The 12,469-nt window shown below is 47.3% G+C and overlaps 1 protein-coding gene across 2 annotated transcripts in view; it reads right to left on the bottom strand.

Annotated features, from left to right (window-relative positions):
* The window catches only part of PI4KA (phosphatidylinositol 4-kinase alpha), a 97,452-nt gene that overhangs the window by 23,019 nt on the left and 61,964 nt on the right, over positions 1–12,469 (bottom strand). For both annotated transcript variants that reach the window (XM_032228739.1, XM_032228740.1), the window contains exons 30-37: positions 11,229–11,321; positions 9,816–9,972; positions 6,995–7,122; positions 5,874–6,032; positions 4,074–4,225; positions 3,410–3,517; positions 2,425–2,552; positions 1,015–1,134 (exon numbers count right to left, since the gene is read on the bottom strand). In XM_032228739.1, coding sequence (XP_032084630.1) covers positions 1,015–1,134; positions 2,425–2,552; positions 3,410–3,517; positions 4,074–4,225; positions 5,874–6,032; positions 6,995–7,122; positions 9,816–9,972; positions 11,229–11,321 — 1,045 coding nt within the window. The remainder of the gene's footprint in view (positions 1–1,014; positions 1,135–2,424; positions 2,553–3,409; positions 3,518–4,073; positions 4,226–5,873; positions 6,033–6,994; positions 7,123–9,815; positions 9,973–11,228; positions 11,322–12,469) is intronic.

Here is a 12,469-nt window from a genome sequence, read left to right as displayed (position 1 = left end):
ATCACCACAATTGATAAGTCAGTCACCTGGTTGTTAAGTGAATCTGGCAGTGAGGAGGTTGGGAAGGAACATGGGCCAGTCCTGAAGTCTGGGGAAAGCAGAGAGGGGGCCAGGGCCGTATGCCAGTTATCAGCTGCCTTCACAGTCAGACATCAGTGAGGCAGAAGAACAGCTGGAGCCTGTTCCCAGTGTATGCATGTGCAGAGTTGCCAGACGAAGGGAACAGCTAAGGAACAACAGCTAAGGTCGATTTGGGAGTAAGGCCACAGATGGATGGTGAATGGCCCCCTCCATAGGGAATAAAGAGGAGCGAAAGGGGAGTGGAGTTTGCATGAGACAATTAGTTCATTCCTGCATTCTTGCCAAGTATTGCGGCGTCTGAAAGATCTTGGCCTGGCCACTCTCCAAGCCTGATAAAGGTCGGTAATTGTGAACTATCTTGGAAGACTTTGAGAGAGGAAAGACTTTCCTGGAGAGAAATTCACTGTAAATTAAATAAAATGAGTTTATCGGGACAAGGACTCGGCTTTGTGGAGGCCTGGGTCAGAACAGCTCCCCCGTTGGCTTGGCTCGTCAGAAGGTTGCAGAAGGGGGTGACGTGACTATGGGACACAGCAGCAGTCGTAAGTATGAGTCGGTGGCCAAGCATCTGAATTTCGATTGTGTGGACGCTGCAAAGGTCATAACAGACAAAAAATCTGACTGCCCCAGTTGTTGTGAGGATTAAACAGGGTGATGAAACAGGAGTTTAGTTTCCCTGAAAATAAGACCTCCCCGAATAATAAACCCAATCGGGCTTTTGAGTACATGCGCTAAAATAAGCCCTCCCCTCAAAAGAAGCCCTCCCTGAAAATATTGCAACAGAGCAGCAGCCATGAGGTGACCACGCTCGCCACCTCCAGCACCTCAAAAATAATAAGTCCTCCCCGAAATAAGCACTTATTTCGGGGGTCAAAAGAAAATAAGACCCTGTCTTATTTTCAGGGAAACCCGGTAAGATAAAGCAAGACACACCTGATTTTTTGGAGATGGTCGACATGCCGCTGGATAAAGGATAAGTGTTGATCCATCCCTGGGTAGCTTGCTGTCGGGAGCCCACAGTGATGTCAAGATTGCTCCGGGTGTCTTGGTTATCTAAAGGTTTTAAAGAAGCATCCGGTTGGCACCAAGCCAGACAATCAATAGCAACAGCAGAAGCACTTAAAACTTATATACCACTTCACAGTGCTTGGCAGTCCTCTCTAAGCAGTTTACACAGTCGGCACACTGTCACCAATTATCTGGGTCCTCGTTTAACCGGCCTCGGAAGGATGGAAGGCTGAGTCAACCTCGAGCCAGTCAGGATCGAACTCCTGGGCAGAGTTAGTTTGCAATACTACATTCTAACCACTGTGCACCATGGATGGATGGAGGGATGCAGTGGTGGGATTCAAATGTTTTTACTACCGGGTCTGTGGGCGTAGCTTTGTGGGTATGGAATGGCAGGTGTGGCTTGGTCGGCGTGGCAGGGGAAGGACACTGTAAAATCTCCATTCCCTCCAGATCAGCTGAGACTCAGGAGGCAGAGAATAGATGGGGGTGGGGCCAGTCAGAGGTGGTATTTTCTGGTTCTCCGAACTACTCAGAACCTGCTGAATACCAACCTCTGGATGGATGGATGGATGGATGGAAGGAAGGATGGATGGATGATGGACGGAAGGATGAGGAAGGAAGGAAGTAAAGAAGGAAGGATGAAGGAAGGGAGAAAGTAAAGGAAGGAAGTAAAGAAGGAAGGAAGGAAGTAAAGAAGGAAGGATGAAGGAAGTAAAGAAGGAAGGATGAAGGAAGGAAGTAAAGAAGGAAGGATGATGGATGGATGGATGGAAGGAAGGATGGATGATGGACGGAAGGATGAAGGAAGGATAAAGGAAGGATGAAGGAAGGGAGGAAGTAAAGAAGGAAGGAAGTAAAGAAGGAAGGATGAAGGAAGGAAAGAAGGAACGAAGGAAAGGAGGAAGAAAGGAAGGAAGGAACGAAGGAAAGAAAGAAGGAAGGATGATGGATGGAAGGAAGGAAGGAAGGAGGGAAGGAAGGAGGGAAGGAAGGAAGGAAAGAATCCGATCCAGAGCCTTCAGGAAAGCCTTGTTGGCTGCAGAAGAAATGGGCCGAGGTGTTGTGAGGCTTGGCTGCAACTATCTGAAGGTAAGTAGCATGGCAGCTCCACGCCACCCCCCTCCCCACCCCCACATCCCCACTCTAGCTTAATTTTTACCCGTGCTCCCTGGAGTGGGAAAGGTCTTAATTAGGGCTTAAACACTTATTTTTTGGGAGGGGAGTGGGGTAAGGCTTATACTGGGTGCACGTGTAAAAATCAAGCTAGGACTTACTTTCTGAGTAGGTCCTATTTTCCGGGAAACACAGCGCCATAACCTATGAAACACATACCTGGAGGCACAAGCTGGTTGGCGGTTAAGTATTTCTTGTCGGAGAACATTGCAGTCCAAAACTTGATGAGGATGATGATGTCCTCACGCAGCCTCTTCTCTCCTTGAGTTGGACACTTGGGGGTGGAGCTTCAACAGAGGGCAAACAACATGAGGATTGGAGAGGCATTTTGGCAAGAAAATGCACCCGTCGCAGCTCATCCACACTTTTGGGTGTTGTGTGAACCCGCTTTGGGGCTCCCCTGCTCCTTCCTCATCTGATCTCTGATGTCAACAGAAGATTTGCAATCAAGGGAGCTGTTACTATTTGGGATGGCCTTTTAATGCTTGGTAGGGCCCTTGCATTTTTGTTAGGTTGTCAATCAATCAATCAATCAGAATAGAGCTTGACTTCCCGTTCAACTTTCATTTCACTTTTTCCCACTGTGGAGGAGGAGGGAGGGGGGGGGAGAAGGGGAAGAGGAGGAGGGGGGAAGAGAAGTAGTAGAAGGAAGGAGGAGGAGGAGGAGAAATAAGGAGGATAAAGAAGAGAAGCAGAAAGGAGGGGGAAGAAGAGGAGGAAGAGGAGGAGGAGAAGGAGGGGGAGAAGAAGGGGAAGGAGGAGGAGAAGGAGGAAGAGAAAGAGGAGAAGAAAGAGTAGGAGGAGAAGTGGGAGAAGAAGAGAAGGAGAAAGAAGAGAAGGAGAAGAGTAGTAGAAGGAAGGAGAAGGAGGAGGGGGAGGAGGGAGGAGGGGGAGAAGAAGGGGAAGAGGCTGAGGGGAAGAGAAGTAGAAGGAAGGAGAAGGAGGATGAGAAAGAGGAGAAGGAGAAAGGAGGGGAAGAAGAAGGGGAAGGAGAAGAAGGGGAAGAGGAGGATGGGGAGAAGAAGAGGAGAAGGAGGAAGAGAAGAAGGAGAAAGAAGAGGAGAAGAGTAGTAGAAGGAAGAAGAAGGGGAAGGAGGAGGAGGAGGAGGAGGAGGAGGAGGAGGAGGAGGAGAAGGGCGAATACCTGAAGTAATCAAAAGCCGTGGAATAGATCTTCTCTCTCAAGACGTTACGAATCGTTGCATTTGGGATGACATCGGCATGCAGCAGAGACAATCCCAGGGTTAAGAGCCTACAAGAGCCCAAAAGAATCCCATTAGAATCTTTCGGCAGGATCCTCAAAAGGGTTAAACAGGAAAAGATCTGTGCAATGTAATAGCCAAAGCCCTTAAGACTTATAGACTGTTTCACAAGGCTTTTATAGCCCTCTCTAAGCAGTTTACAGAGTCAGCCTCTCGACCGCCAACAATCTTGGTCCTCATTTTATCAACCTTGGAAGGATGGAAGACTATATCAATAGCAATAACAATAGCACTTAAGACTTATATACCGCTTCACAGGGCTTTTACAGCCCTCTCTAAGCGGTTTACAGAGTCAGCCTCTTGCCCCCCAGCCATCTGGGTCCTCATTTTACCCACCTCGGAAGGACGGGAGGCTGAGTCAACCTTGAGCCTGGTGGGATTCAAATTGCCAAACTGCAGGCAGGCGGCAGGCAGCAGAAGTAACCTGCAGTACTGCACTCTAACCACTGCGCCACCGTGGCTCATATTCTTTGTGCCTGCTCTCCCCTGTGAAAAAAAAATAAGTGTGTGTGTGTGTGTGTGTGTGTGTGTGTGTGTGACACTTACTTAAAACGGGGTCCGAGGGCTGCCACGTGGCGATTCATGCTCCCCTTCGATCCGCCGATGTTCAAAGACAGGGACCTCTGGAGCAAGCTGGCAAAAATCTCCACTTGATCCGAACTGCAGTACTTGGCGATTTCAAACCTCTGCACCAAGAACTGCAGAGATGGAACCAAAAATTAGACATCTGTTTGTCCAACGAGCCAAGGTTGGCCATGAGCTGATTTCCTGCAAGATAGTCATGGCCAACTCAAAAGAGAATGAGAGTTATCGATGGAGGTGAGTTTCCTCAATAGCTATTAATCCAGTTTGGTCTAATGGTTCTTTAGAAAGCAGGAGATGATGAGTTCTAGTGCCACCTTAGCCGTGAAAGGCTGAGTGACTTTGGGCCAATCACAGGAGACTGTGAGTTCTAGTCCTGCCTTGGGCATGAAAGCCAGCTGGGTGACTTTGGGCCAATCACCAGGAGACTGTGAGTTCTAGTCCTGCCTTGGGCATGAAAGCCAGCTGGGTGACTTTGGGCCAATCACCAGGAGACTGTGAGTTCTAGTCCCACCTCAGCCATGAAAGCCAGCTGGGTGACTTTGGACCAATCACCAGGAGACTGTGAGTTCTAGTCCTGCCTTGGGCATGAATGCTGACTGAGTGACTTTGGGCCAATCATCAGGAGGCTGTGAGTTCTAGTCCCACCTTAGCCATGAAAGCCAGCTGGGTGACTTTGGGCCAATCACCAGGAGACTGTGAGTTCTAGTCCCACCTCAGCCATGAAAGCCAGCTGGGTGACTTTGGGCCAATCACTAGGAGGCTGTGAGTTCTAGTCCCACCTTAGTTATGAAAGCCAGCTGGGTGATTTTGGGCCAGTCACCAGAAGATTGCATGTTCTAGTCCTGTCTTCGGCATGAAAGCGGCTTGGTGACACTAGGACAGTCACCAGGAGAGGGTGAGTTCTAGTTCCACCTTAATCATGAAAGCCAGCTGGATATCTTTGGGCCAATCCCTCTCTCTCACCCTAACCCACCTCACAGGATTGTTGTGGGGGGGGAGGAGAAAGGTGTATTGAATATGTTCGCCCTGCTTGAGTTATTTGTAAAAATAATACAGGCAGGAAATAAATAAATGAATAGATAAATAAATATTCTCCCCTTTTGGTTTATGATGGCCATACAGTCTCTCTTACCTACGTCTTCTTATCTACCCCTGCTGTACAAAACAGCAAAAGAAAACCTATCCAGAAGTATTTCATGAGAAGAATCCTTCACTCCTCTCTCACAATAGAATCCCTTATGCCACCAGGATTGAAATTTTGGGCTTGGACAACCTGGAACTACGCCAATTAAGATCTGACCTAAGCACAATACACAAAATTGTCTGCTACAACATCCTACCTGTCAACGACTACTTCAGCTTCAAGCACAATGATGTACGGGCAAACAATAGATACAAACTCAAGGTAAACTGCTCCAAACTCGATGGCGGAAAATACGACTTCAGCCACAGAGTGGTCAACGCCTGGAATGCTCTACCTGACTCCGTTGTTACATCCTCAAACCCTCCCCATAGCTTCAACCTCAAACTGTCTACCGGGAACCTCACCCCATTCCTAAGAGGTCCGTAAAGGGGGCGTGCATAAGCGCACCAGCGTGCCTTCCATCCCTGTCCTACTGTCCCCGTTTATTTGTACTCATTTCCCTTGTTCATGTCCATGTTCATACTTGTAGGTGTTAATCTTGTATGTGTTTGACAAACTAAATAAAAGAAATAAATAAACCTGGCTTCTTAAAGTGGGGGGGGGGGGAGGATACTTGCTTCGATCCAGATGTAATGTGGGGTGACCTCCGGCGGACACGGTTTTGGCTGGCTTTCTTCGGAGGCGGCTAAAGGATCGGCTTCTTTCTGCTCGGTGGAGAAGAGGCCACATTTCTGCTCCACCGTCATTTGCCAGGCCCCAGCCATTTCTCTCATGAACTAAAGGAAGCAAAATCATGACTGTTTTTGGGTGCAGCAGACTTTATAAAGTTTATTATAAATACACTTAAAAGAAACAATTTGGTCTAGTGGTTAAAGTACCGGACTAGAAACCAGGAGGTGGTGAGTTCTAGTCCAACCTTAGGCATGAAAGCTGGATGGGTGACTTTGAGACAATCACTAGGAGATTGTGAGTTCTAGTTCCACCTTAGGCATAAAAACTAGCTATGTGACTTTCGGCTAATCTCTAGGAGACTGTGAGTTGTAGTCCCGCCTTAGGCATGAAACCCAACAGGGTGATTTTTAGGACAATCACCAGGAGACAGTGAGTTCTAGTTCCTCCTTAGACATAAAACTGATAGATTGACTTTGGGGCAATCTCCCTCTTTCAGCCAAACCCACCTCACAGTGTTGTTGTTGTGGGGAAAATACCATGTTTTCCCCAAAAATAAGACAGGGTCTTATTTTCTTTTGACCCCCCCCCCCCAAAAAAAAATAAGTGCTTGGTCTCATTTTCGGGGAGGCTTTATTATTTTTGATATGCAGGAGGCGGTGAGCCTGGTCATCTCATGGCTGCTGCTGTGCTGCAATATTTTCAGGAAGGGCTTATTTGGGGGGGGAGGAGCTTATTTTAGCGCATGCGCTCAAAAGCCCGACTGGGCTTATTATCCAGGGAGGTCTTATTTTCAGGGAAACAGGAAGTTGAAGTACTAGGCATTTTTGCTGCCTTGAGTCATTTGTTTAAAATAATAAAGGCTGGGATACAAATAAACCCACCTCAATATGTAGAAATATAAACATAAGACACGGGGTAAGGAAAGAAACAGAGCGAAAATCATTCCATGATGTAAACACAACAAACCAAGCGCCACTAAATTTGGGGGAACCGTTTGCTAAACGCATTGCTTCTTGCAGAAACACCATTTCAGAGAAAATTGATCCTAAATTAACTCATAACTTACCGGGACTTCTATGCCGTTCTTGGCGGCCAGCAGCCACTCCCAGCAAGCAAGGGCAGTCTGCATGACCAGTTCGTTGAACATGCGCAGAGGTCCCCAACAGAGGTGATGTAAGAGCTGGGAATCGGTGTCTGAAAAATTTACAAAGATGTTTTGTTTTGTTGTTTTTTGTTTTTTTTTTAAAAAAAGATGTCGTATTTTCAACGTTATCTTTATCATATTGTAAATAACTCTCAGCAGCTTCTAGGGGGGCAAAAAAAGAGTCCATGTTATTTAGCCATGAAAGCCAGCTGAATGATCTTACATCATCGCTAGGAGATGGTGAATTCTAGTTCTGCCTTAGCCATGAAAGCTAGCTGAATGACTTTAGGCCAATCACCAGGAGACGGTGAGTTCTAGTCCTGCTTTAGCCATGAAATCTAGGTGGCTGACTTTAGGCCAATCACTAGGAGACGGTGAGTTCTAGTCCTGCTTTAGCCATGAAATCTAGGTAGCTGACTTTGGGCCAATCACTAGGAGACGGTGAGTTCTAGTCCTGCCTTAGCCATGAAAGCCAGCTGGGTGACTTTGGGCCAATCACTAGGAGACAGTGAATTCTAGTCCTGCTTTAGCCGTGAAAGCCAGCTGGATGATTTTGGGCCAATCACCAGGAGACAGTGAGTTCTAGTCCTGCCTCAGTCATGAAAGCTAGCTGGATGATTTTGGGCGAATCATTAGGAAATGGTGAGTTCTAGTCCTGCCTTAGCCATGAAACCTAGGTGGCTGACTTTGGGCCAATCACTAGGTGAATTCTAGTCCTGCTTTAGCCGTGAAAGCCAGCTGGATGATTTTGGGCCAATCACCAGGAGACAGTGAGTTCTAGTCCTGCCTCAGTCATGAAAGCTAGCTGGATGATTTTGGGCCAATCATTAGGAATTGAATTGAATTGAATTGAATGGGTTTATTTATAGGCCGCCCTTTTCCCTGAGGGGACTCAGGGCGGCTAACAACTCATAGGGAGGGGGATACAGACAATAACATATAACATTACATATAATTAAAAAGTAAACAACATTCATCCAACATTCGGGTGGGGGCAGATCAATCTCTACCCCCAGGCCTGGCAGGATAGCTGCGCGGAAGGTCTGAAGGGTGGTGAGGTATGGATCCCCACGGGGAGTTCGTTCCAGAGGGTCGGAGCTGCCACTGAAAAGGCTCTCCTCCGCGTAGTGGCCAGCCGGCACTGGCTGGCAGATGGCACTCGGAGGAGGCCTAATCTATGAGATCTAATCGGTCTCGAGGAGGTAATCGGCAGGAGGCGGTCTCCCAAGTACCCAGATCCACTACCATGGAGGGCTTTATAGGTGGTAAGAAGCACCTTGAAGCGCACACGGAGATCAACAGGTAGCCAGTGCAGCTCGCGGAGGATAGGTGTTATAGCAATAGCAGTAGACTTATATACCGCTTCATAGGCCTTTCAGGCCTCTCTAAGCGGTTTACAGAGAGTCAGCATATTGCCCCCAACAATCTGGGTCCTCATTTTACCCACCTCGGAAGGATGGAAGGCTGAGTCAACCCTGAGCCGGTGAGATTTGAACCGCTGACCTGCTGATCTAGCAGTAGCCTGCAGTGCTGCATTTAACCACTGCGCCACCTTGGCTCGAGGTGCACCCACAATCACTCGCGCCGCCGCGTTCTGGACTAGCTGAAGTCGCCGGATGCTCTTCAAGGGCAGCCCCATGTAGAGCACGTTGCAGTATTCCAGCCTAGAGGTCACGAGGGTGCGAGTGACTGTTGTGAGTGCCTCCCGATTCAGGTAGGGTCGCAACTGGCGCACCAGGCGAACCTGGGCGAATGCCCCCCTGGTCACAGCCGACAGATGGTGATCAAAGGTCAGCTGTGGATCCAGGAGGACTCCCAAGTTGCGGACCCTGTCTGAGGGGTGTAAAATTTGGCCCCCCAGCCTGAGTGATGGAATGCTAGCCAAATTGTTGGGAGGGAAACACAACAGCCACTCGGTCTTTTCTGGGTTGAGTACAAGCTTGTTAGCCCGCATCCAGTCTCTAACGGCCTCAAGACCCTGGTTCATCACGTCCACCGCTTCATTGAGTTGGCACGGGGCGGACAGATACAGCTGTGTATCGTCCGCATATTGATGGTATCTTATCCCGTGCCTCCGAATGATCTCGCCCAGCGGTTTCATGTAAATGTTAAATAGTACGGGGGACAGGACCGACCCCTGCGGCACCCCATATGTTAGGGGCCTCATGGTCGATCTCTGTCCCCTGACCAACACCGACTGCGACCTGTCCGAGAGGTAGGAGGAGAACCACTGCAGGACAGTGCCTCCCACCCCCACCTCCCGCAGTCGTCGCAGAAGGATACCATGGTCGATGGTATCGAAAGCCGCTGAGAGGTCGAGAAGAACCAAGATGGAGGGATGACCTCCATCCCTGGCTCTCCAGAGATCATCGGTCAATGCGACCAAAGCGGTTTCTGTGCTGTAACCAGGTCTGAAGCCGGACTGGAAGGGGTCCAGGTAATCGGCTTCCTCCAAGGAAATGGTGAGTTCTAGTCCTGCCTTAGCCATGAAACCTAGGTGGCTGACTTTGGGCCAATCACTAGGTGAGTTCTAGTGCTGCCTTAGCCATGAAAGTCAGCTGGGTGCCTTTGGGCCGTTTTCCGGAGCCTGCAAAGACCAGCTGGCTGGCACACGTGTGCATGCTGGAAACCAGAAGAGCAGCTGGTGATGGCGTGGATGCTCACAGAGAGGGCGCTGAGCACACATACCATAGATTCTTCATCACAGACCTATATAAACATGTAAGATGTTTTTGGTGATTACCTCTGCTGCTTATCAACAAAGCGGTCATCTTAAACATCGCCTGGGTATAGTTCTCTGCTTGGCCAGCTTCCAGGGCGTTGCTGAGTTGCTTGACCATGAGTTTATTCAGGTCTGAGGTCCGTCCGGTGGCGTGGCAGTAGTGAATCATCCCGGCAACCTGTTTGGAAAAGTCGGGGAAAGTCATTTATTGATTTATTTATTTAAATCCAGTCTTTTATTATTCCAGTCCTCGCCGGCCAGATGTTTTAGGCTGGAGTTGGAATTTTTTATATCCCCTGTTGAGTCCTTTCCATAGGCGGATGTAGACGTCGGATGGGGTGAAAGGTATCATCGCAGGATGTGAGCTTGTTCTAAGATGCCTTTTGCCATTGACTGATGGGGATTTGGTCAATTCAAGGGATGCTGCAGTTGTTTTGAGATTCCATCAAATTACATTCAGTGTATGTGTATGTATGTGTGTGTGTGTGTGTGTGTGTGTGTGTAATATAATTTAATGGACTCTCAAAACAACTGCAGCACCCCAATAGATACTGTAGACAGACAGACAGACAGACAGACAGACAGACAGACAGACTAGAGATAGTAGATAATAGATATATAGATAATGATGATAGATGTTTGACAGATAATGATAGATGATAGATAAATAGATAGATAGATGATGATAGATAGATATATAGATATATAGATAGATAGATAGATAGATAGATAGATAGATAGATAGATAGATAGATAGATAATGATAGATGATAGACAGGCAGGCAGGATAGAGATAGATAGTAGATAATAGATAATCATGATAGATGATTGACAGATGATAGATGATAGATGATAGACAGACAGACAGACTAGAGATAGATAGTAGATAATAGATATATAGATAATGATGATAGATGTTTGACAGATAATGATAGATGATAGATAGACAGACAGATAGAGATAGATAATAGATATATAGATAATGATGATAGAGGATTGACAGATAATGATATATGATTGATAGATGATAGATGATAGACAGACAGACTAGAGATAGATAGTAGATAATAGATATATAGATAATGATGATAGATGTTTGACAGATAATGATAGATGATAGATAGATAAATAGATGATAGATAGATGATTGATAATGATAGATGATAGACAGACAGACAGAGATAGATAATAGATACATAGATAATGATGATAGAGGATTGACAGATAATGATATATGATTGATAGATGATAGACAGACAGACAGACAGAGACAGATAGTAGATAATGGATATATAGATAATGGTGATAGATGATTGACAAATAATGATAGATGATAGATAAATAGATGATAGATAATGATAGATGATAGACAGACAGACAGACAGACAGGATAGAGATAGATGATGGGGGGAACTTGAGGGCTCTTCTACTCACTTCTCCAGCGTAGCGATTGCGCAGGTTCAGGGAAGCCATGAAGTTGGAGTAATCTTTCTTCACGCAGGTGGGCCTTTCGGTTAACTGAGTGGCCTGCAAACAACATGCCATGTCGTATTTCTCAGTTTTGAGAACAGAGGGAGAACTTGGAATGCTTTTGGGGGAAACCAGAAACGGATGGGACTGTTCTGACCCAGGCTTCCCAAGAGCCTGAAGCAAACTCCTGGCCCTGACAAAAACCCCTTTTATGAATTGACTGTGAATTCTGCTCATTCACATCCAGCCAAGTCTTTTAAGGGACGATTAACAGTCACAGACCTTATCTGGCTTGGAGAGCTGCCAGGCCGATTATCTGCAGAACTTGGCAAGGAGTCTCGGAGAGTCACGAACCAATTAAGTGAACTAATGGTCTCCTGCAAACTCCACTCCCCTTTCGCTCCTCTTTTATTTCCTCTGGGAGGGGCCATTCAACGTCCACCTGTGGCCTTACTCCCAAGTCGACCCGTTCTTTAGCTGTTCCCTTCATCTGGCAGCTCTGCGCATGCGCACACTGGGAACAGGCTCCAGCTGTTCTTCTGCCCCACTGATGTCTGACTCTGAAGGCAGCTGAAAACTGTCAGATGGCCCTGGCCCTCTCTCTGCCTCCGACACAGAGCCCTCATCAGAGCCTTCCCCAAACTCCAGGACTGGCCCAAGTTCCTCCCCAACTCTCCATATCTGCTGCTAGCTCTGCTGACCGCTGATGGGCCACAACAGGTACTTTGGATTTATAAACTAAATCCTGGTCCCTCCCCCCCCCCACATTGTGACCCCGCCCTTTTGATGAAAGAGAAGGGCAGAATGGCTAAGAAAACGATTGAAGACCTGGAAGCTCAGATTTTGCCTATTGGGTATCATTTTGTAGACTTCTCTCCGAGCTTGGTGGTTTTCTTTAAGACGTTTCATGACCAAACTAGGTCACATCATCAGGGCTACTGGGTATGGCTTTCTCCCACCAAGGAGAAATTTAGGGTGTTTTTTTCCCCTATCAAAACTCTTTCTACCTACCCAGGAAAGAAGCACAAATCCACCAACCCTGGCAAGGTAAGCCACTATATAAAAACAGCAAGCAAACCCCACATACTCTTGCACTGATAATATTACCTAGTTAGGTTATGAAACATCTGCAAGAAAACAACCAAGCTCAGAAAGCACCAAGCAACCCCACAGTCCTTCTCTTCCTCCCCTTCTTCTTCCTCCTC

The sequence above is a fragment of the Thamnophis elegans genome, chromosome 13, assembly GCF_009769535.1.
Source record: "Thamnophis elegans isolate rThaEle1 chromosome 13, rThaEle1.pri, whole genome shotgun sequence".
Lineage (NCBI taxonomy): Eukaryota > Metazoa > Chordata > Lepidosauria > Squamata > Colubridae > Thamnophis > Thamnophis elegans.
This window is presented reverse-complemented; position numbering and strand designations above follow the sequence as displayed.